Genomic DNA, 25,393 nt, shown 5'->3' with positions numbered 1-25,393 from the left:
TACAGACAAGAATGCAAATGAAAGTTTTAATCAAAGTGTGTTTGAAACAAAGGGCTTCAGAAGAGACATTTCACGCAGGTGCAATGCCATTAAAAACGAATGATACCAAGCATTACATTTAGAATAGAGTAAGCAATGATTTGTGCTCTATTCCTAATCAGGTATGCCTGCAAAGTAAAAAAAAAGGGTCAAAAAGACTGAGCAAGGATTGTATAGGTTTTATTTTTATAAATATACAGCATTTCTCAAGCTCAATAGAGCTTAAAGGGGAACTGAAGAGAGAGGTATATGGAGGCTGTCCTGTTTATTTCCTTTTAATCAATACCAGTTGCCTGGCAGCCCTGCTGGTCTATTTCTCTGCAGTACTATCTGATTAAAACCAGAAACAAGCATGCAGCTAGTCTTGTCAGATCAGACTTATAAGTCTGAACCACTGAAACACCTGATCTGCTGCATGCTTGTTCAGGGGCTATGGCTAATAGTATTAGAGGCAGAGGATCAGCAGGGCTGCCAGGCAACTGGTATTGTCTAAAAGGAAATAAACATGACAGCCTCCATATACCTCTCTCTTCAGTTCCCCTTTAAAGAGCTCTTAACTTGAGTAAGCACAGGCCAAGTAACAAATTACAAACTATAAAAAATAAACAATACTGCGCCATTTATTTTCTACTCATATCCTTTTCCCTGTTAGAATTTCAGATGCCTGTACACCTCCTCCTGCTTCTTTAGAATGAATGGTCCATACCTCACGTAATCCGCCATTCATCCAAATAAGATGGTTTTCAGTTTGGTAAAACTGCTGCTGGTGTTCCAAGTGGATATGTATTAAAATGCAATTCGTTGAACTGGTAAAATTTCAGAGCAGACATTTGAAGCCTATGGTTACAGCACCAATGCTATTTTGTGAGGTACTTAATGGAAATCCTAATTAGCTCAACCTAAGCATAGTCTTGACATAAATATTAAAATACCATGTTAATTTTGCTTAAAGGGAATGTCAAAGCAAAATAAAAAAATGAGTTTCACTTACCTGGGGCTTCTACCAGCCCCATGCAGCCATCCTGTGCCCTCGTAGTCACTCACTGCTGCTCCAGTCCCCCCCGCTGGCAGCTTGCCGACCTCGGAGGTCGGCGGGACGCATTGCATACATTTTTACGCATTCCTGATAGTGCAGGAACATTAACACATACACTTTTACGCATTACTGGTTCAATGCGTAAAAATTTACGCACTGAACCAGTAACGCGTAAAAATGTATGTGTTAATGTTCCTGCACTAGCGGGAATGCGTAAAAACGTACGCAATGCGGCCCCCAACCTCCGAGGTCGGCAAGCTGCCAGCGGGGGACTGGAGCAGCAGTGGGTGACTACGAGGGCACAGGATGGCTGCGTGGGGCTGGTAGAAGCCCCAGGTAAGTGAAACTCATTTTTTTTATTTTGCTTGAACCTTCCCTTTAAAAGCATTACCTGCAAAGATTATTTGCACAAAACTATAGCCGCAGTGCACACTGCCCAACCTGAAAATCTAACCACCGTTATATCAAGAAAACAATGCTTTGAGGAAAAATTTTACTGAAAATTTGTGATGAGTGTGGGTGACAATATTAGGCCTTGTTCCTATTGCACACTATAGGAAAGCTTTATAGAAGTGATTTAGTAAGACTGGACTGGGTTTTCCGCTATTAAGTTAGCAAATGTTTGAAACCCTCAGAGTCATAAACTATAGTGAGGATTGCTGTAGGATTATTGACAAGCTTTGTGCTGCTGCAGTCTTGCAGCAACCGGCTGGTTGACCTTACCAGCAGGGCTGTAGAGTTGGTGCAAAAATCATCTGTCTCGGACTCCTCAGTTTATGAAACCACCAATTCAGACTCCAGGTACCCAAAAATTGCTCCGAATAGGTCCTCGACTCCACAGCCCTGCATACCAGACCAGATTAGATATAACCCGCGTCACAACAGCAACAATGTTGTAGGTTATTTCACACACAATAAGCTCAAAAATGTTTTTCCTGTAAATAAGGAGGTTAAAAAGGCCTTAAATTCAAAACATCCAATGATATGTATAACCAAACAGTTTGAGGGAGGCAATATTGAAGAGATTTTCCTGGCCATAGTAATATGCAACTATATAGCTCCTTAGTGGTTTGTGGTTTTCAGAATGACTTACCATTCTTAAAAGCCAGCCCAGTACAAAGCTTGCGGTAGAGTAATGGGTGCCATAGTGAAACTTTGGAACTTGTTCATCCTCCCAGGTTTCATAGCGTTCCGCAAAAAAGGCTGCTCGTTTGGGGTTCAATGCTCCAACAGGCTGAAGAGAGACACAGCATGGACATTAGAGTAATATTCACTGCATGTGTAAAACTAAAGGCAGAACTCATAGGATTACTAAACAGGCCTTAAAGGTAAAAAGACTGGCTGTAAATGCTCACTCTCCTAGCAAACAAAAACTGAGAAACACATGAAAACAGATGTCTTTAAAAGGAAAATTGTACAGAGCTTTAATGCTCATTTTATAAAACGATCATAAAAAACGACTAACAAGGTTATGTAGAGATGCTCAGAGATGAGAAAGTAAAATTTATAGGCACATTTCTGTGAGGGCATTCAGAGTTTCAGATATTTGGTGTTTATGATGAATTTCTATATATTACCTGTGTCATTAATAGTGATGGTAGTACACAGCACAACTGTTATGTTACAGCACAACTTAAAGGACACCTGAAGTGAGAGGTCTATGGAGGCTGCCATATTTATTTACTTCCTTATAAGCCATTCCAGTTGGCCAGCAGTCGTACTGATCGCTTTGGCTGCAAAAGTATTTGGATCACACACCTGAAATAAGAATGAGGCTTGCAACTGAAGTATGACTTAATCTGATCTGCATACTTGGTCAGGGTCAATGGCTAAAAGTATTAGAGGCAGAGGATCAGCAGGTCAGCCAGGCAACTGGTATAGTTTTAAGGAAAATAAATATGGCAGCCTCCATATCCCTCTCCATTCAGTCCTTTAACACACACCACGAAGCACAGATAGAAAACATACACATGTAGATTACAAATAAGTGTAATACACAAAAACAATTTCCCTGGGAAATGTTGTCCCTTGAACAATGTAAGCCACCTACAGGCATGAAATTAAATAACTTTACAAAAAGAAACCCATGCACTGCAGTTATACAAACAGCATCATACAGCACAACCATCACAAAGACAGCAGATCAACTCTCTAGTAGACAAGACAGTTCTAGAGGAGGTATAGTGACAGACTTTGATAAACGTCTTCACTTTGAAACAGGGCAGAGCAATCCCCACAGAAACAGGTTACTGAAATATTTTCTAACACTTCTTATAGGTTATAAATAGAGCACACAAAGTCAAGAAAAACCATTCCAGAACTTCACTGTGGCTCATTAGATCAGGTAAAAACTACTTTACACCTACAGTGAAGCCACTGAACACATACAAACCAAAGGTATTCTCTGAGAAACAAAAATCTACTAAAGCCAAGTAATTGATAATACCTGTCTTATCATTAAACTTGTCTAAACAGACAGAAAACCTATTGTCCAAAAACTGCTGTATTGATCAGTGCTGGACAGTAATAAATACCCTTGGCTTGAGTCTGAGTCATGAAAGCAAGCAATACACACTTTGCCTGTTTCCACTTCAACCGCCCAATCAGGTTTAGAGAACCGAAAATTGGATAGAATCCATGGCATGAGAACGTAATAACAGAAAATGTATCCTTCTTAAATTGGATCCAATATTTACAATGTGGCCCCACACACATTCACTTAGGAGGACTGATACTGTGCAGCTCAACTCTGCTTTCTCCCATGTAATTGCTGAGTCATAAGAGGGCCAAGGCGTGATCATGGTCTTTGGAATTGTTTAATGTTATTAATAAATCCCCATTTAATAACAACTGTTTAATTACTTTTTATGAATATGACATAAGTATTCCATCAAAAATGATTAACTAGGATATTTTTTTTTTTTTATCAGATATGAACATTTTAATAATTTGAAGAGCTAGAAAATATTTGACTGTATTGAATCAAATAAATGGTTTAAATAATATAATTGCTTTAGGTTCTTTCACAATTGTTTTAAAATTAAGAGTTTAAAGGAAATCTGAATTGAAAATAAACTTATGAAATAATTATTTGTATGTGTAGTACAGCTAAGATACAGAAAATGAATAGCACAGATATGAGTCTCATATTGTTCCCAGTACAGGAAGAGTTAAGAAACTTCAGTTATCTATGCAAAAGAGCTTCTCTGAAATTTCAGACTAAGCACGGACGGTTATAATGCTGTTTCCTGGAGCACCTCAGTGGTTAGTGTATATTGCTGAGTGTAAACGTTAAAATGATCCATAAGTGAAGTGAAATTACTAGTTTCAGAAATAGGAAAGCGGTGAATATTAATTCTATGCCTTTTTTTGTAGACCAGTATTATGTTAAGGAGCAAAAGGGATTACCCAGCAAAGGCCTGAGCACACTTAGGCCTCTTGCACACTGCAAGTGATTCTGATTCAGATTCAGCTTTTTAATCAGTTTTTACATCCGATTCCGATTTGCAGTTTGCTCCCTGCACACTGCAAATCGGAATCTGAATCGGATGTAAAAACTGATTAAAAAGCGGAATCTGAATCGGAATCACTTGCAGTGTGCAAGAGGCCTAACACATTTCTGTGCGGATTTCAGCAAATCATCATGGTCACACACTAATATGCATTGCTAAAATCAGCACAGAAACACGTATATAAGCTCAGGTTCTAAAGTACTGGCATGTATTTCAGAATAAACATACCTGGGTCGTAAAGTTCCAGGATTATTACTATTATGACCACAATAAACTGACAGAGGTTCTGATCCTTCAAAACCTTACCAGAATTCAAAAAAATAAATAAAAAAAGAGAAGGCAAAAAAAATGTACTTTTATTACAATTGATTCCAAACCGCATAGAGTTAATGAGAAAGAGAACAAAAGCAAATTCTCGGTTCTCCCTGCAGCATTTTAACAAAATGACTATATGCTTCCAAGCTCTTCAAATGCACTCCCACCTCTAATCAATGCTTATAGAATTACGTTTCTTAGAGATACCACTAAAACCAATTAGGAGTGATTTTGTTGCCTCTTGTGAAAACAGAAGCATGCAGAGATCAATGCTGCCACAGAACCTGCACTATTGATTCCTCATGTAACAGTTCTTTGTTTTCTCACAGGCCGGAATAATGTTCAGCTCTCATTTACAGCTGAAAAAAAAATAAAAATAAAGACAAAAAAAAATCCATCCTCTCTCCAAATAAAACGATACAAAGTAAAGATAAAAAAAAGTGGAGCAGATCTCTGACAGTGACACACTATCAGCTTACTCAGAGAACTTACAGTGGGAATACACACTTTGAATTATACATAACATGAATGCACTGATTTATTGTGGTAATAACATCCACCTCATTAAAAGATTCTGCTTTGCTGCAGTTGGAGAGCCACATATTGTTTACTGCTATAAATTAATGGCGGAGCTGAGAAAATAGTGCAAACCCTCGAACAATAGATCTGTGCTGACAGAGCCGTACATCATAGCTTCCTCATAATAAAAGGGAGACAATGTATTGGGCTAATACATTTTACTGTGCTGGCCTATATTTTCCTGACAACTGCTATAAAAGATGGGACCATTCGGCTATGTTTTAATACACTGTAAAAGCAGTTTACTGAGCTCCAGCGCCATACATGAAATCCGCCACACTATAAATATTTTAGACTGCTTAATTAAACTTTTTGTTTAATTGGAGACAAAATCAAGGAAACTGGAGGTCTGGGATACAATTAATTGATAACAACATATTAAGGAGTTTCAATTAAGGGTTTATTTCAGAGGAGTAAATGGGTAAAATGCACTGAGAAGCAGAAGTCTAATTGGTGTTTCTCTTGAGGGACGTTTCCACGTATCTGGTACAGAGCGCTCCTCAGCCTGTCACTAATGAACACTACCTATTACATTACACCGGTAAGCTATTTATATTGTGTCTTCCAATCAATAGTTTGCAGGAGCCTTCCATGCACATCCTTCACATAAGTAACCTGTACAACTATTCTTCCCATTTAAGGGATAAGTAAACTTACAAAGCACTCATCAATGTTTAACTGGCCGATGTCCATAAAAAAATAAAAAGAATTGCCCATCTCACCTCACCTCTAAGCCTTGGCTATGATCCTGCTGTCAAAGACACTGGATCTCCCTGCCATGAAATACCAAGGTTGCGGGATCAGTACAGTGCTCAGTTTAATGGAGGTCATTTCGTTACATTCAGTGGCCAGTCCGGTGGCTGGAAGATTCTCCAAAAACAACAATGAAACATTTGTAAAGCGCTTTCTTCCCATAGGACTCACAGTGTATAAGCTTTTCCAAGACTAGTACTTATATATGTGTCACAGGGGAAAATGTCATCATAAATGCCAGACTAAACAAGTGGCTTTTCAGTTTTGATTTAAACAAATGTGCCCAGGGTTGGAGCTGGCTGCAGGCAGTGTAAGTATTTATTTGGAAGGCCTACATAGAGGGCATTGCAATAGTCCAGCTATGATGTGATGAAGGCATGAACTAGGGTTGGAAGATCCTCCAAAGGAATAAGGTGCCTATTTTTCCAAATATTCCTTAGGTGAAAAAAGGAACAGCTGAAATGTAATTCCTGAAGTGTAATTCCTCATCAATCAGTAAACCAAAGCTGTGCATAGTGTTAGAGCTAGGAAGGTCTGAGTTCCCTACCCTCGGTGGTGTTGACAGAGTCTGGAGCTGCCTTGCTGCTAGACACTTACCTACAGAGCTGCGCTTAAACGATCTTGCTCGATCATTAGGGTGACACTGCTGTATATGAGCAGTGTACAATGGAAAGAGGCAGAGGGTACATTATAGTTAGGCTTATGGAAGGCGGTGTACAGTTCAGGCAACATCATGGTACACACTTAATTCTTGGCCCAGACCTCACAGAACTACCACCTTTGATTTTTTTTTCTTTTTTCTTTACAGTGTTGGTGAGTCTTTATGCTTTTCATTAGCAGAAATGCTGTTTTCAGCAATCACTGAAAGCATATAAAAAATGTTCAAAGATGAATTTCAATAATAGATACAACTGGGGTGCGGTTACTTCTATTTAACACATCCTGTAACTACCCTTCAACATTTCATAGCCTGTGGTGTACAATTTAAGCATGAACTCATCTCCTAAATGTGTTTGCGGTGTGGAGGATTTAGCTGCCAGTAAAGCAGTGTGCATTATTTTGTTTGCTTATTCTCTTCACAGTAGGAACAGGCTTGAGGGCCAGACTCGAACCAAGAGAGGGAGTGGAGACTTTAGAGGTCTGACACAGAAGCTGCCAGATGGTGGAAAGAAGAGGACTTCCCGTAGCACGCCTGGATGACACAGTTCGCTGCTAGAAACAAGTGTTACTGTATTGATGAAAACATCCCACCAGAGAGGTGGGAAGGTTGTGATCAAAATAATGTGGTTTCATAGTTTATCTTAAGTGATTGCAATGGAATTGTAGTTAGCAAACTGAAATTCAGCTACAGGAACTGGATTCTTAGTTGCAGGAACTGGATTGCAAACAGATATCCCTAATAGCAACTGGGAATTTATTTTCTGCATAAAGACATTTGTTTTTTTTTTTGGTTAGAGCACATACTTTTTGGAGTATATTGTGGTTTTGAAAAACTTCTTTGATTGATTGAAGGACTTTTCAAGGTGTATTTTTTATTCTGGACAGATTTTTTCCTAGCTTTTCAACACCGATTTACAGTTAGGAAAAGTATGTACCAAAAAAGAAGAAGTGTGTGACTGTTCAAATGGATATTCGTTTATTAAAATATAAGGGTATATAGTTCAATAGGGTCTGCTCCAGCCCCACCTTTAACTGGATATGTAACAAATACATAAACACAAAGACCCAAAATCACTTGCTGGAGTTGCAGGTTCGAGCACCAATCCAATAGTCGGGAAGAACAAGAGACAACCTCTTCCGTAGGCACAAGCACTAATCAAATCATCCCAAGGACCAGGCAAACACAAACACATCCACAAGGATTGCCCCCCGCCACGCCTGGTAACAGTGCAGGAGGCCAACGTATTAAGGCACCTCCAGAGGCTCAACCCCAGGAAAGCCTTATGCCCAGACGGAATAACCTCAATTTGCCTGAGAACTTGCGAAAGCCAGCTAGCCCCCGTCCTTACCTGCATATATTTAACAAATCCTTGTCACTATGCAGAATTCCCTCCTGCTTTAAGAAATCTACCATCATTCCAATCCTCAAAAAGCCAGGAGTCTCAGATCTAAACAACTACTGGCCTGTTGCCCTAACACCAACCATCATGAAGACCTTCGAGACTGGTTCTGGTTCTCACCTAGCTGAAGCATCACACCTCTACTCTCCTGGACCCTCTCCAATTTGCGTACAAAGAGAACAGGTCCATAGAGTATGCCATCAATATCAATCTGGAGTATATCACAAAACATCTCAACAAACCCAACACCTACACCAGGATCCTCCTCCTAAACTTTAACTCCCCTTTAACACCATTTTCCCAAGTATCCTGCATGGCAACCTAATACAACTCTGTGTTGACCTCATTCTATGCGCTTGGATCAAGGACTTCCTTACCAACAAGACGCAGATGGTTAGACTAGGTAGCTCTTCTTCCAGGGTAAGAACAACCAACACAGGCACCCTGCAAGGGCGTGTACTGTGGTGTTATCTACAACCAAGTACGACCAACCAGGAGTGTGACCATCCAGTTCCAGTAGGACCTGGAATACTAAGCGGGAATGGTTATTTCCCTGTTGGCGATATGCAGTGGTTCCAGGGACTGCAACCCACTTTTGGGTGGCAATACAGACTGTAGTTACAAATGCCTCCTACATGACAACGGATTATGCTGATTCGGCGTCAGGAAGGTAAATCTTCCAACGTGCCTTCTCAGGAATAAATGGCTAGTGTCAGTGTAAAAAAAAAAAAATTTTTGATCAGCCAAATTAAATGTCATTAACAATGCTCCACATACTAATACTTATGTTAAAGGCACTTAAAGAAATTAGCCATAGTGCACCTTTAAGTTATGACTTGCTCTGTACCAGTATAAGTGCTATTATAAACATTCTTCACTTGTAGGAGCAATGGAAAAGCAAAAATCAGAGGCACTATACTGATGAAATAAACCACAGCAGCAATTCCAGTAGCTGCAACATGAGTAAATAGTTTATATCAGAGACCTAAACTTTGAGACTTGCTGCACTGTACTGTAGACTTATATTATCTGCTGCTTAGATAGTACTGGAATCCTTCAGACAACGCTTTGGATGACAATGGACAGACATGTATACAAACTGAAACAGAATACTGTCCGAATGGCAAAGCTTAAGTTTGTAATTTCCACACAATGTCAACAATAAGGTACAGTATATATACTAACTTTATGAAGGAAGGAGATATTTTAAGTATGCTTATTATGTTTATGGAATCCTGTTACAGCTAGTGGTTCATGCATGAAGAAGAATTCCTGTGCTGTACACGTGTGTGCAGTTGCATAAACAAGGCTAGCTGAAGTTGGATATGCGTGTAATTGATACATACAAACATGGAACCATCACAGACTAGACGGTTTAGGACTCAAGTTCCAGTTCTGTTCATTACCTCAGATTAACCAAATGGAAAAGTAAAAAATAGGTTGTTCTCATTTCTGAAATATAATACACAATGGGCCATATGCAATTCCCTTTTTCACCTGAGCTTTCTCCTAGGTGATATTTTTTAACTTGTCAATAAAATGCCTTTTAAGCCACCAGCAAGCAAGAAAATATTCAAAATAATTTTGATAGTACTTTTTCACCTACTTTTTTTAGTTGAAAAGTAATGAAAAGTTATTTTAAATCGAAGATTAAAAATTATCTCCTAGGAGAAAAGTCAGGTGAAAAAGTGAATTGCATATGGCCCAATGTGCAGGTTACACTACTTCTTCAGGGTTCCCAAACTTTAAAGAGAACCTGTAACAAAAAAAAGTTCCCCTGGGGGGTACTCACCTCGGGAAGGGGAAGCCTCAGGGTCTTAATAAGGCTTCCCTCACCCCTGTAGCTGTAGGCAGTCCAGAGCTGCCCCCCCCCCCCCCCCCAAAGTGTCCCAGAATCGTCCCTCGACAAGCCTGACAAGCGCTGATAAATTAATCTTTCCTCTCTCCAGCGGAGGCGCTGTTGCGGCTCTGAACGGAGATAGGCAAAAATAGCTGATCTCCGTCGGGTCCGCTCTACTGCGCAGGCGACTTGTGCCTATGCAGTAGAGTGGCCCGCCAGCGATCGGCCATTTCTGATTATGTTTTCTTTAAAGAGACTCCGTAACAAAAATTGCATCCTGTTTTTTATCATCCTACAAGTTCCAAAAGCTATTCTAATGTGTTCTGGCTTACTGCAGCAAGTTCTACTATCACTATCTCTGTAATAAATCAACTTATCTCTCTCTTGTCAGACTTGTCAGCCTGTGTCTGGAAGGCTGCCAAGTTCTTCAGTGTTGTAATTCTGTGATGCATCTCCCCCCTCCTGGCCCCTCTCTGCACACTGCTGTGTGTTATTTAGATTAATGCAGCTTCTCTCTGCTCTATTATCTTTTACAAGCTGGATAAATCCTCCTCTGAGCTGGCTGGGCTTTCACATACTGAGGAATTACATACAGGCAGAGCTGTCTGCACTCTGCAGGAAGAAACAGTCTGACACTTCAGTGGAAGATAGCTGCAGGGGGAAAGAAACACACAAATGATCTCTTGAGATTCAAAAGGAAGGGTGTATACAGCCTGCTTGTGTATGGATGTATTTTCTATGTGTGGACATACTGTACATCAACCTACTTCCTGTTTTGGTGGCCATTTTGTTTGTTTATAAACAAACTTTTTAAAACTGTTTTTAACCACTTTTAATGCGGCGAGGAGCGGCGAAATTGTGACAGAGGGTAATAGGAGATGTCCCCTAACGCACTGGTATGTTTACTTTTGTGCGATTTTAACAATACAGATTCTCTTTTCTTTAAAGCACAATCATGCCATTCTAATAATTAAAATTCAAGTCATGAAATAAACTGCTGGGTTCTACCATTCAGCCTAGACTGCAAGGCAAGTTCTACACTGTTCAAGATCCTGCAGTTTGGGCCACACCAATTCATAAAGAAAGCCTGGCAATTCAGGCCACACCTCTTTCTATAAAGCACTGCAGAATGCAAAAAAGGTGCTGTACCACGGCTGTGGGAAAAGCGATGCACATCAATGTTTCATATCCCAGAGCATTTAAAGGCGCACATGAATGAAACGTTGATTTGTTTGTCGGAAATTGTCCATATGCAATGACTTTTGTATCGTGTAACTGATGTGCTACCCAACAATTCTACATATACTGTGATGACAAAATTGTTGACAACACTGTGCAAACACTGTGGACTTTTATTCAAATTCATTTGCACCAATCATCGTTCATGATCTAATAATATTTATACCAACAGTCTCATGTGAATGATTGTACACATGGATCCACTAGGATGGATCATTTGTTGTGCCTGCGCAGTCATGATTAGTTTCCAACAACTCATCGTTAACGTATGACACTTTAGACCTGCTTTAGACTCTGAATCCTACAACTGCAATGGAAATACAAAGGAAAAACATTCCAGTTTTTAGCAGGATATATGAAGAGGCCTCAGCTCAACACTTATAGCCGTCATTTTTTACTCCGTACTTCTCTGATTCAGCTGAATGCATGCAGATAAATATTTCTGATGGTTAATTTTGGCCTTAACATGTGCTTTAAATGTCTAATTTGTGTGGTTTAAAGGAAAACTGAAGTATGAGGAATATGGCTGCCATATTTATTTGAATTTAACAATACCAGTTGCCTGGCTGTCCTGCTGATCTATTTTCCTGTAGGAGTGCCTGAATAACACCGGAAACAAGCATGCAGCTAATCTTGCCAGATCTGACAATGTCAGAAACACCTGATCTGCTGCATGCTTGTTCATAGTCTATGGCTGAAAGTATTAGAGGCAGAGCATCAGCAGGACAGTCATGCAACTGGTATTGCTTAAAAGGAAATAAATATGGCAGCTCCCGTATCCCTCTCGCATCAGTTGTCCTTTAAGCTTAAATTCTAAGAATACTATCATGGATGGGAAAAAAAAAAACCTTTAAAAGAATGGATGTTAGGGGAAAAACAAAACCTTTAAGACGGATTTACACTTGACCATTGCGTTTGCGGTGCTCCGCTCCCATCTTAAAAACCGGCATATGCATATACACATACACTCTCTCTCTCTCTCTCTCTCTCTTCCCCGCCCCTCGCCCAGTGACCTACTCCCTGCTGTCTATCTAAAATCCCTGTGCCACCATTGCCTTGCATTGTTGTTGCGTTACTGATGCAAAGTGTAAAAGGGGTCTTTTAATAAAAAAAAAAAATTAGGAAACATTGATTTCTGATTATTGTAACCAAAAGGCAGGTGGCAGGGAAATAAGTACTGTGGGCAAATCTGGATGCCAGAAAGTGTAGTGTTGCCATAACTGCAAAGAAGATGAATCATTTAGCATGTTCAAAAAAAACAACAGATGGTGGTACACTAAAATGGAAATTTTAATGACATGAAATAAACATGCGATTCCGATTGTTGATGCGATTAAAAAAAGTCCTGCATGCTGCGTTTTTTTTCTGCGTTTTTCTTCTTGTGTTGCTAGCCTCCAGTGAAAATTGCAAATCAGAAACACAAATAAGAATTGCGATTTGCAGTGTAAAAAAAGCCTGAATGCCAATTATATACATTATAAATTAAAAAAAATTCTGTTTACATAAGAGAATACTCTGTGACTAATATAAAAAAATCTTGTCTCTAAGTCACGGCCAAACTCAGAGTTCAACCCTGCTCTAAGAAATTGCAATCTACCCAGGCTAGGTTTTCCTAAATGATTGCTATTATTTTTTTACCCCCACGGGGAAAGTCACTGATCTCTCACAGCCCTCCCTCCTCGCAGAAAAGAACACGCACACACAGCCAAGAAAACGGCATACTCTCATGCAAATCTCTCGTCTGAAAGATCGATGGCAGTCATTTGAGCATTCGACTAAAATCTTAAGTCTGTACGTTACTTTATTCAGCATAAGCCCCCTTCTCTCTGCAGAAAATCATTTTACAGTAATCTGTCTCCATTTTAGTCACTAGAAGCAGGTCTGTCTCTTATCTAACCTTTGTCTGTATACCAGACAGACAGCTCTTGTAAGTCCTCTCATTCCTCAGCCCCCAGCATCCTGTGTCTGCAGTTGTAGTGTCATCCATAATTTAGGAGTGCATAAATACACAGAAAGGCAAAATGTGCACCCATACAGTGAATCACTGTTCTCACTGTGAAGTTTTACTGTGCAGAAATGGAAAGCATACAAAACACACAGCATCACACAGTCCTCTTTACATGCCACAGATGCATAGGAGTAGCTATCTAGTAATTTTAAGAGACACCTTTGCTTAAAGAGTAACTGTCGGGCATAAAATCAAAAATCAATTCGTTATTTTTATCTGGTAAACAAGTAATAAGGATGCTAATCAGACAATTCAAAATATAAAATCACTATTACTTTTCTTGTTGATAAATTTTCATTCCCCAGTTTACATGACTTATTTGGTACACAGAAAATTTGGTACACAAAAGACAAGTTGCATGGCATGCTGGGTTGTCTTTTTTTGCTTCTCTACTTCCCCTCAGACTTAACTAATGCAGTCTGATTGGCTGTAAATATGCAAACTGTCTAGAATAGGATTCTCTACTTTTCCTTTAAAAAATTCACAGGAATCATAACGTGGACAGTGCAATACATGTGTTATGTAAGTAGAGCAAGTATTTACTTATATATTTGGGTTTTTTTCCTGAGATAGTATGGCTGACTCATCTTAAAAAAAAAAGGTTTCTAAACATAACAGAGACTGCAATTAATGACAATTCAAATATCAATAAATGCAGTTTATGGATCACTTGCAGCAATGAGTAAGTCTTATTTATGAGGGAGAAACAAAGTTCTCCGGTCTGATGTGTTCTCACAATAACCGATCAGATTGTTCAGGTAAAGCATGGGAAAAGGGAAAGGAAAACATGACAGATTGCTGCATAACTGAATAGACTGTGCATTAACTAACTGCTGCAGCCCTGCCTCGCAGCGCGTCTATCAGACGCGCATCGCCGCCTCTCCCCTGCCCCTCTCAGTGAAGGAAGACTGAGAGGGGCGGGGGAGAGGCGGAGGTACGCGTCTGATAGACGCGCATGAGGCAGGGCTGCGGCGGTTAGCACTGCCCCAATGCGGAAGCGCTCCCCCGCTGCACGGAGGGGATTTGGGGCATCAGGGACCCCCCGTTAAGCCGCGGGATAGCGGCGTTTTAGCAGGGGCACACATGCCCCTGCTGTCTATGAGGTCTGAAGCGAGATTTATTCTCGCTTTAGACTCTCTTTAAAGAATAGACTGTGCATTAAACGAGTTATTTACTCCTGATGAAGTCGGTCAATTCTGATTTTAAAAACTACCACATGCAGGGTGACTTCAATATCAGCAACTTTTATCACACTAAACTAGGTCTTTGAAATAAACCAGTTCAAGTTCATGATGGAAAACGTATTCATTAAATCCCCACTAAATGTAAATCTTCGTACATTTATTTAATTAATTAATGCAAAACGGACATTTTAAAAAGATAATTTTGCATAAACTGACGAAGTACACCCACGGGTGCTGCTGGGTGGGGGGCACGTTTGTGTCCAGGTGCGCCCGCATTACACTGCCAATAGGCTGGCACAAACTGGTTAATCAGACTGACCCAGTTCAAGGAAAAGTGTTCTTTAAGATGACTGGGCACACAGGGCTTGATTTAATTCACCTTTTCTCCCAAGTTTCTTCTAGGAGATAATGTTTCATCACTGTATTAAACAATATTAGAAAGATAAACAATAATACTACAGTACTATTATCATTGTTGCAACATGTATTATAGATTTGTTATTTAAACATACTTCTTAGTTTAATAGCTTATTTTTAAATTGTTAGTTTTAAGTTTTAATGTTGATGTTTTGTTACATTTTGATTTCACTGATAAATTACTATCTGTATTTATTTATACCAAAAGGTTCCATTATTTATTTATTTTTTTTATTCCACAGAGATGCAGGTGCTTTTGTCCGTAGTCTGCTCTCTCCTCATACTGAACAATGCTGAGGAAAGGACAGACCTTTATCAACGTCTGATCTCATAAGCAGGTAGAATATCAAGTGTGTCCTGTACTCTCTTCAATAGATGAGCAGTACACAACCTCACTAGTGTTGCTTTTTTGGTTTTGGTCATTCTGTGGTTTTTAGATTTTCTCTACCAAAAAATGCAGTTTCTAAAGTCAGTTATACCCATTTATATGTGTATACTTTATTCAGAATTTTAAATCTTATGGTCAGTGAGAACTGTAAGCTGTATTTGTGGGTTCCATTTATATGGTGTTATGTCTTTGGTCATTTACCTTGGAGAGATCTCTAAAATTGCTTGGAAGGGTAAGATCCAGCTCTTCAGATTCATAGTTTGTGATGACCCATGGGAATACTGGATATTGATTCAAGTCATTGTAGGTTCTTCCTGTAAAAAATAAAAACACACAATAGCATCACTTTTAGTAGGAGGGCTCTTTGTCTCTTTTAGCCCCTTATACTCTCTTAGGGGTTCTGGGTCACCCTGGGCTATTTGGGTACTCTGTACTACTGGTCCAAGCTCATCCCATAAAGCCATGTCAATCCATGCCATGCACTGCACTGCACTGATGAGGACCAGAAAGTTTGAAACAAACTTTATGCATAGTGGATTGATTTAACTCTAAACTGTATAACCTATAGGCTCACTATAAACCAGTGGTTATGGATGTGTAACTGGCTTTCAAGGGCATAAAGAGAACATCAACAGGATGGTAGACAGTCCCGCACTTGTCCACAAAGGTCCTTTTTATTGCGGGACGTATCCAAATACCGCACGAATCGTAAAACTCACATGTTTTGGATAGTTTAGTCCTTAATCATAGCTGGGAGTGATGCATCATAGAAAACCACACTTGCTCACTTAAAGAGACTCTGAAGTCTCCTAAAAATGAGGTTTCTACTTTAAAAACCTCTTTAATATAATTGCCCCTCCTTAAACGCAGCATCCCCACCGTTGAAGACTCCATAAATCATCCCAAATTACCTGGGGCACATCGCGGGGCTCCTTCCACATAGAGGCAGAGCTTTTGGCTGCAGCTCGCCGCCTCTCCCCGCCCCTCTAAGTCTTCCTTCACAGAGGGGCGGGAGAGAGGTGGCGAGCGGCGCTGATTGGCGCGCATGGAGGCAGAGCTACAGCCCAAAGCTCTGCCTCCTTAGGGCAGAAAAATCCACGGCCAAGAAAGTCGTGGATTTTGCCAGATGGAATTAGGGGTGATTTATGGAGTTTTCAGCCATGGGGATGCGGCGTTTTAGGAGGGGCAATTATGTTAAAGAGGTTTTTAAAGCAGGGCTGTGGAGTCAGAGTCTGAGTCGTGGAGTCGGAGTCAGGGCAATTTTGGATGCCTGGAGTCGGGGAAAAATGCACAGACTATGACTCCTAATCAATTTGTAACTGTAATTAAAATATAAAATATGATAAAATGTTCTATTTCTCAAATAGTCATTAAAAATAATGTATATATACAGTATATTACAGTATATATACAGTAATAGCCGTCCACAAAAATGAAATAAACCAATCAAAATTAGTTACTTGTGCTGCTTCAATAAAGCAGTCCCCGTATTTTTAAGGTCAGATATACATATCTGATTGTGACTGTATATATGATGTGTACACAGGAATCTCATATATATTAAATAACATCTATGCTGTAAGAATAAAGCCTGATGTGTATCCGTATCACTAATAGAGATGGTCAATGAGATGGAAATAATTCTGCGTTGATGCTGATTTATGCCAATGTATGCACTCTCTTTGCTCATGAAATAAAATAATTTGATATGTTAAAATTTGGATCGGTGACTACGAATTAAAGGGTACCTGAGACGGATGAAAAGAAGTTTTATACATACCTGGGGCTTCCTCCAGCCCCCTTCAGGCCAATCAGTCCCTCGTTGTCCACCACCTGGATCTTCTGCTATGAGTCGTGGTAATTCAGCCAGTCAGCGCAGTCCAGCCACGTGCCGCTCCCACAGCCAGGAACATTCTGCACCTGCGCAATAGTGCTGCACAGGTGTAGTATGCTCCCAGCGGCGGAGTGTGTGCATGCGCACTACGCCCGACTGGCTCAAATACCTGGACCCATAGCAGAAGATCCAGGTGGTGGAGGAGAACAACGAGGGACTGATTATCCTGAAGGCGGCTGGCGGAAGCCCCAGGTATGTATAAAACTTTAATTTCATCTGTCTCAGGTTTACTTTGTTACACAGTAGTACTATACTCTACATATGCACTCCCCACAGAGCTGCAGGGAATCCACTGAGAATGCTGTGCACATTGAACACAGAGGTGTTGTCTGTCACCCATAAACCTTGTTCAGATTGTGCATGAAGAATGTGTAATAGAGGAACAATCTCCTCATTCCCCTGCAGAGTACCTGCACATCACTCTTACATGTAACCACAGTTACATTGCCTAGGGCCTGATAGATGTTCTTTGTTCCGGTCTGTACCTTTTACAAGTACTCTTACCAAGGACTAGTTTTAGTCTAAAGGGAATAAATATAGTAGTCTACATATCCTTCTCACTTCAGTTGTCTTGTAAAATTCCTAAGCGTTGGCAGTTAAGAGATGAATTTCACGTTACATACTTTTAATCAACAAAATTGTAACATGCAAGTTAGAGGAGTCGGAGTCGAGGAGTCGGTGGAATCCTAAACTGAGGAGTCGGAGGATTTTTGGACCGACTCCACAGCCCTGTTTTAAAGTAAAAACCTCATTTTGAGGAGACTTCAGAGTCTCTTTAAAAGACAAGTGAAGTGAGAGGGATATGGGGGCTGCCATATGTATGTCCTTTTCAGCAATACCAGTTGCCTAGCTGTCCTGCTGCTCCTCTGCCTCTAATATGTTTAACTATAGACCCCAAGCATGCAGCAGATCAGGCGTTTCTGACATTACTGTCGGAACTGACAAGAGCTTGTTTCTGGTGTGATTTAGACACTACAGCAGCCAAAAAGATCAGCAAGCCTTCCAGGCAACTAGTATTGTTTAAAAGGAAATAAATATTGCAGCCTCCATATTCTTCTCATTTTAGTTGTCCTATAAACCTGAATGATTGCAAATACCTTCTGTTTTAAGAAAGCAAAAGTATATTTGGTATCACTTTTGCAGTATCTTTTAGCCACCTGACGCTTTTAGGTTGCCATGCGCTATCTGGGTACTAACACTTATATTGAGTAGGAGAGCAGATATCCCTAAGCTGAACTACATCAGCGTACAAATGACACATGAAACCATGCTGAATATATAGAATTCTTCTAGATAATACAGCTGTTGCATTACCTGCTATTGTGTTCAGGAACATCAAGTATTCAAAGTTTGAGATCTCTCTATGCTGCCAGCGCTGAGTCATGTTTGATGCTTTAAATATCTGCCGAGGACTAGCTAGGGAGATACGTCTGCCAAAAAAAAGAGAAAAATACTATTAAAAGTGATTGCACACGTTAATCCTCTCAAAGTTGTAGAGCTCTGTCTGGAGATATTCACACACGACATGGAGAACAGCATAAGGTGGATCTCTGAACTGTGGCAACCTTGAAAAAAATGTACATATCTTTAAATGTATGTTTTATAAACAAATATGGTGTCGATTTATTTCTGCCTTCTTATGATTGTTAAACTTACAAAAAGTATTAGACCATACTTTGAGTAAAGAGCCTTTACTATAAAAATTTTTTTGTTACGGACGGTTTGCTACATTTGGTTTGCAGTGTGATGCAAGCACCGCAGAAACCAGCCTTCATATGACCCTGTGCCAGTCACATGCATGGCGCCGCCCCCGCTCAGTGACACTTTCTGCTGGGTGGGAAGTACGTCACTGGAATTCCTGTCATTCCGCGCATGGGCGCTGCAGCGCACCATGATACCATCATTCACACTTACTATGTTGCCCATTAACTTGCATTGCTGCATAAACCGTGCAGTAGGCACGGATCATGCGGCAATGAGCTGCAGACTTTGCAACAGGAATGGAGCAAGTTTGGATACTTCCGATGCACCGTATGGTGTTCCCTGTGCAAGTCTCCATAGACTTGCATTGCCTTGTGGCAAGGTAGCATAACGTGGGGCAACACAGTAGGTAAGTGTAAAAAGGGCCTAAATGTAATTCTTAAGTGCACACAGTGCATCCAAGTCCTGTGGCTGTGATTTTGACAAGCTACTAGACATTAATGTTAGTGTCCGAATTCGCTTTATTGAACCCGAATCCACCCCCCATCACCACACTTCAGCACCCAGAAATGTGGGCAGGTTCAGGTTCACTTATTTACACTTCACGTTGCACTTCACATGAGTCACATGAAGCACAAATAAATTAACTCCCCCTGACCCTGTCCACATTTCTTGGTGCTGAAGCGTGGTGATGAGCAGGTTTGGGTTTCTTAATTTCAATAACGTGAATTCGGACACCAACACAACTATTCATCTGCAAAGTAAAGACATGCCGCAGCGATCATTCTCACTATACTTCTGACTCACTCACCCGTACAACAGCTAGATCAGAGAGTGAGATGGGTTCAGTGAATGGATAGTGATATGCATGTACAGCGTATTCACAAGGCTCAAGTGCAGCTCAGTTGAGCAGTGCATGTAACCAATGGCTTTCCAGAGCAATGGTCATGTGAATTAAACATACAAAGTGCTCAACTGGTCTCAGTCTTAAAAAATGATTCCATGAAGCTTTTAATAAAAGCATCCAATAAAATTTATCAGTAATTGCAATTAGATTTCAAATAACTCCTCTTCCACCTAACTTATACTGTGCTTTAGACTATTGGTTCTCAACCTGGGGTCCGCCTACCCCTGGGGGTACATCAGTACCTGTCAGGGGGTCCCCCTGGGGCCATGGACAAAATGGCAGACAACCGCTACACTGGCTTTTAAATCTCCCCCGTAGCGCCGCGCTATGCCCCATTCACAGGCGCTCATGCAGGAGATGTGTAATAGCCTAGCTCTCTGATTGGCCCAAATGCTGTCTGTCACATCCGCCCACACCACCATCGCGGCCAATGGGAGCCGCTGCTGTGACAGACAGCATTTGGGCCAATCAGAGAGCTAGGCTACTACACATCTCCCGCACGAGCACCTGTGAATGGGGCATAGCGGCGCTACGGGGGAGATTTAACAGCTGCCTGGTACTATTAAATTGTAAACTGTGATGCAGCGCTACGGTGGGGAGGGAGGGGGGGGGGATTTAACTGCAGCAAGTGTGATTGAGTTTTTCGGGGGTTGGGATGGTTAGATAGATCGATCCGCTCCGGCCACCATTTTCCTGTAGAGGAATAAAGGGGCAGGAGCCATGGGAAGGGGAGGGGAAGGCAAAGGAGGTGGCAGAGACTCTTCCATCCAGCGCCGTTTGCAGACTGTTGCTGCATGTGGCTGGATGTGTGAGAGGGAGCTCTCACATTGTGTATCACTGTATCATAAATACTGATCCCAAAAGCTTTTATAAAAGCTATTATTAGGAGAAGGAGGGGTGTTATTAAGTGGATAGGTAGGCTGGTGGTGGTGGAAAAAAAATGTGGTTTTTTTTTTCAATCTTTTTCCTTGCTGAGGCACATAGATTTTTATTGTGTGTGTGGTTATACTGCGTGACTAGTGCAAGGCAATGGTACTGTCACTCCTGCTCAGCACATCACCACAAACGTGAAAAAAAAAACGTGTACAATTTGTTTTTTTCAATCTTTTTCCTTGCTGAGGCCCATAGATTTTGATTGTGTGTGCTGTTATACTGCGTGATTTCGCTAGTATTTGGCTCCACCCACATCATGTCATGGCCACATCCACTTTTCTCTGCCGCGGCATTCGGTAGGGGGTACATTTGTTTAGGGAAGGGGTACATTTGTTTAGGGAAGACCCGCAAAGGGGTACATGTGCTGAAAAGGTTGAGAACCACTGCTTTAGACCATTCCTTACAACTGCTTGATTTTATTGAGAGAGTAATGACCAATAGTTCTTGTGCTAACAAAGAGAAAGTTCTCCAAGGCAGAGTCTATTGTTCAGCAATGTGTCAATTGTATAACCTGACAGGTTTTGCCACATTTTAATATTGAGGCAAAATTGTGTATCATCTTTTGGAGGGCAGTGTTGAAATACACTGCACAAAATCTGAGCACCCCCTGTATATTTACTGTTACATTCTGTGTTTTAAGGATACTGGGCAAAACTTTCTTAAAGGGTACCTGTAGTCCGTTAAAAAAAAAGACTCCTATTAGACCTACCGGTAATGGCGTTTCTGATTGGCATCCGGGACAACACGAGATCCGGTCCCGCCCAGGATCTGGGGAAACATAACCCCAAGAAGATTAAAAGCCCCCGCCCTCCCTCCAACCTCAGTGCTTCTAAAGGAAACTAAGTCAAAACACCAAGATGAAGGAAGGAAAATAGATTGCACTCCGTGACTACCATAGACCATCCTCCCCGTGAACTAACTCTGAAAGGAAAGGTGCCAGATAGGAAAGGGAAGGGTTATAGCCGTTGTCCCGGATGCCAATCAGAAACTCCATTACCGGTAGGTCTAATAGGAGTCTTTCTCTAACTGGCATCCGGGACAACACGAGAGATAGACAAGTAAGTCTTTAATAAAGTTAAAGACTCACCTTAGGGAGGGACCACCGTCTGTAGCACCTTTCTGCCAAACGATTGATCTTGTTGGGACAGCACATCCACCCTGTAATGTTTGATGAAGGTTGATGCACTTGACCACGTTGCAGCTTGGCATATTTGCTGGATGGTGGCTCCTGCCCTTTCTGTTTGAGATGTGCCGGGTAGAATGCGCCTTAATATTAGCTGGCAATGGACAGTCAGTTTTCTCATATGTTAATGCAATAACCTGTTTAACCCATCTGGCAATTGTTTGTCTTGATGCCTGAAGACCCTTATTTTTTCCCGAAAATAGAACTAGGAGGCTACTGGATTTCCGGAATTCCCTTGCTTTTCTTAGATAAACTAACAGGGATCTTCTGACGTCTAGATAATGAAATCTTTCTTCCCTTTCCCCCCGAGGGATTGGAACAGAAAGAAGGTAGAATAATTTCTTGAGACCTATGAAATTCTGATGCTACCTTAGGTAAATAAGCCGGATCTAATCTTAGTCTGACACTATCTGGACATATGATTAGGAAAGGATCTTTAACTGATAAAGCTTGTAAGTCACTCAAACGCCTTGCAGATGTGACCGCGATCAGAAAAGCTAATTTGAGCGTAAGAAATTTTATGTCAATGTCCTCAATCGGCTCAAAGGGGGACTTTGTGAGGCCATTAAGGACAAGCGAGAGATCCCACTGTGGAAATATCTTTTGCCTCACTGGTGTAGACCTTTGTAAAGCTTTAAAGAAACTTTTTACCAAATCTTCCTGTGCTAAGTGTCTGTCTAAAAGGATAGATAAAGCTGAACATTGTACCTTTAAAGTACTGGGTGCTAGCTTCATATCGAACCCATTTTGTAAGAACTCTAACACCGAGCTAGTTAGGATTTGATTCCTGGAGTGAGAAATACACCAGGCTATATAAACTTTCCACACTTTCCGATAGATCTTCTGAGTTACTGGTTTCCTACATTTAAGAAGAGTCTCAATAACATTGTCAGGAAGACCTTTATTCCTTAATATGACCATCTCAGGATCCATGCGGCCAGTCTGAATAAGTGGGGCTTGGGATGGACCAGCGGTCCCTGAATCAGCAAGTCCGGTCGAGCCGGTAGCAGAAATGGTGGGCCTATTGCCATCTTTAACAAGGCTGCATACCATGGCCTCTTTGGCCAAATCGGAGCTATGAGAATCAGTTTCCCTGATTCCCTTTGAAGCTTCACCAGTACTTGTGGAAGAAGTGTTATTGGGGGGAAGGCGTAACTCAACTCGAACCCCCATGGTAGGCTTAAGGCATCCAGCCCCAGGGAGCCTTGACACTTGTGCAGGGAAAAGAACTGGTTTACCGTTGCATTCGTTGGGGACGCAAACAGATCTATTTCCGGGGTTCCAAATCTTTCTGTTATTAACCTGAAAACCTCTGGACGTAGTTCCCATTCCGCCTGACTGATCTGCCGGCGGCTCAAAAAGTCTGCTTCCACATTGAGAGTCCCTTTTATGTGAATCGCCGTTATCGATAGAATACGAGGCTCTATCCAACTGAAAATTTCCGACGAGAGGAGCATTAGATCCCTGGATCTTGTGCCCCCCTGTTTCGCGAGATACGCTACCGTGGTGATATTGTCCGAAAAAATTCGTACATGTCTTCCTTCTATCAGGGACTGAAAAGATAGAAGAGCTCTCTGAACCGCCAGCAACTCTCTGAAATTTGACGATTTCTTTCTTATCGAGTCGGCCCAATCCCCGAGCATGCTGACCCTCTGTTGTTGCGCCCCAGCCCCAGGCGCTTGCGTCCGTATAAATCTTTATCGGATCGTATTGACTCCAGATTCTCCCTCTGTTTAGACTGTGGGGAATTAGCCACCAGGCCAGACTGTCTTTGACCGTCCTTGGAATGGTGATCACGAGATCTAGAGATCCCTGTGATTTGTCCCAGTGGAGTAGGAGAAGGGATTGAAGATCCCTGCCGTGGGATTGGGCCCAGGTGACTGCCGGAATTGAAGAGGAAAATAGACCTAGTACTCTCATGATTTGGCGAATTGAGCAGGTCTCTTGAGAAAGTAACCTGTTCACCTCGGACTGAATGTTTATAATCTTTGCCGAGGGTAAATAGATTCTCCTGTCTAAGGAATTTATCCTGTACCCCAAAAATGTGATTTCCTGGGCAGGAGTCAGATTCGACTTCTCGTAGTTCATTAACCAACCTACCCTTGTCAAGGTGTTGATCACAATGTCCCTGTGACACAACACCAATTCCTTTGTCTCTGCAAAGATTAAGAGGTCGTCCAGATACGGAACAATCGATATTCCCTGGATCCTCAGTTCCTTCATAACTTCGGCTAGAACTTTCGTAAAGATCCGCGGAGCGGATGCTATCCCAAAAGGTAGAGCCTGAAATTGAAAATGATGAATTTGAGAGTGGATTTTGATTGCAAACCTCAAAAATCTTTGATGGTTGTGAAAAATAGGTATGTGCAGGTAGGCATCGCGGAGATCTATTGAAACAAAATATTCTTTGCCCCGTAATAGAGCTCTTACTGAAAAGATACTTTCCATCCTGAACCTTTTGTAAATTAAAAATGGATTGAGGGATTTTAGGTTCAGGATAAATCGAAATTCCCCGTTCGCTTTCTTTACCAGAAAAACGTGGGAATAATACCCCTGGAATACCTCTTCCCGGGGAATCGGCAAAATTACCCTCTTTGCTAAAAGTTTCTGAATCTCTCCCTCCAGACCCTTGGCACATTCTGGGTCTTTTGGAAGGGGATTCACAAACCTTCTGGGAGGAGGCTGACTCGAAAACTGAAGACGGTAACCCCGCTTTATAATTAGTAACACAAAGGGATCGGGATTTAACTTTTCCCATTCTGAAAGAAAAAACCTCAGCCTTCCCCCCACCGGCAAGTCATTTATTGGGCTTGGGGGGTTCCGTCCTACCGAGAGTGAATCCTCCCCTACCTTTTCCTTTAGGAAAGGACCACTTTCTCTGCACATTCCTATTTTTTGATTGATCGGAAGTTTGTTTATTAGGGACAAAGGGTCTTTTGCCTCTAGAACTTCTCTTTTTGTTTGGGAACTGTTTCCCTTTTTCCGCTGAGCGAGACAAAACATCATCCAGGCCTGAGCCAAACAAGAGACTACCCTCAAACGGGATTGAGCATAATCTATTCCTTGACGTTTGGTCTCCCTCCCAGGTTTTCAGCCAAACTGCCCTACGAGCCGAATTAACAAGAGCCGTAGTACGTGCAGAGACGCGAATAAGCTCCGTTACCGTGTCCGCTAAAAAAGCGACTGCCCTCAGAACTACTGGAAGCGAAGCAGAATAGTCCTTAAGTGGAACCCCCTTAGAAATTTGTTCGAATAGATTATCCATCCAAATTCTAAGGTTACGTGCGATACATGTGGCTGAAACACCTGGGATGAATCCAAATGCGGCCGATTCCCAGGCTTTTTTAAGGAGGGAATCGACCTTTTTATCCATTACATCCTTGAGAACACCTGTGTCTTCAAAGG

At 41.4% G+C, this 25,393-nt stretch overlaps 1 protein-coding gene across 4 annotated transcripts in view; it reads right to left on the bottom strand.

Moving 5' to 3' along the window:
* Positions 1–25,393, bottom strand: part of LRBA (LPS responsive beige-like anchor protein) — a 677,685-nt gene that overhangs the window by 200,599 nt on the left and 451,693 nt on the right. For all 4 annotated transcript variants that reach the window (XM_068279131.1, XM_068279139.1, XM_068279143.1 and 1 more), the window contains 3 exons: positions 18,579–18,694; positions 15,572–15,684; positions 2,169–2,309 (listed from right to left, as the gene is read on the bottom strand). In XM_068279131.1, the coding sequence (XP_068135232.1) occupies positions 2,169–2,309; positions 15,572–15,684; positions 18,579–18,694 (370 nt within the window). The remainder of the gene's footprint in view (positions 1–2,168; positions 2,310–15,571; positions 15,685–18,578; positions 18,695–25,393) is intronic.

Source organism: Hyperolius riggenbachi, chromosome 1 (assembly GCF_040937935.1).
Source record: "Hyperolius riggenbachi isolate aHypRig1 chromosome 1, aHypRig1.pri, whole genome shotgun sequence".
Lineage (NCBI taxonomy): Eukaryota > Metazoa > Chordata > Amphibia > Anura > Hyperoliidae > Hyperolius > Hyperolius riggenbachi.
This window is presented reverse-complemented; position numbering and strand designations above follow the sequence as displayed.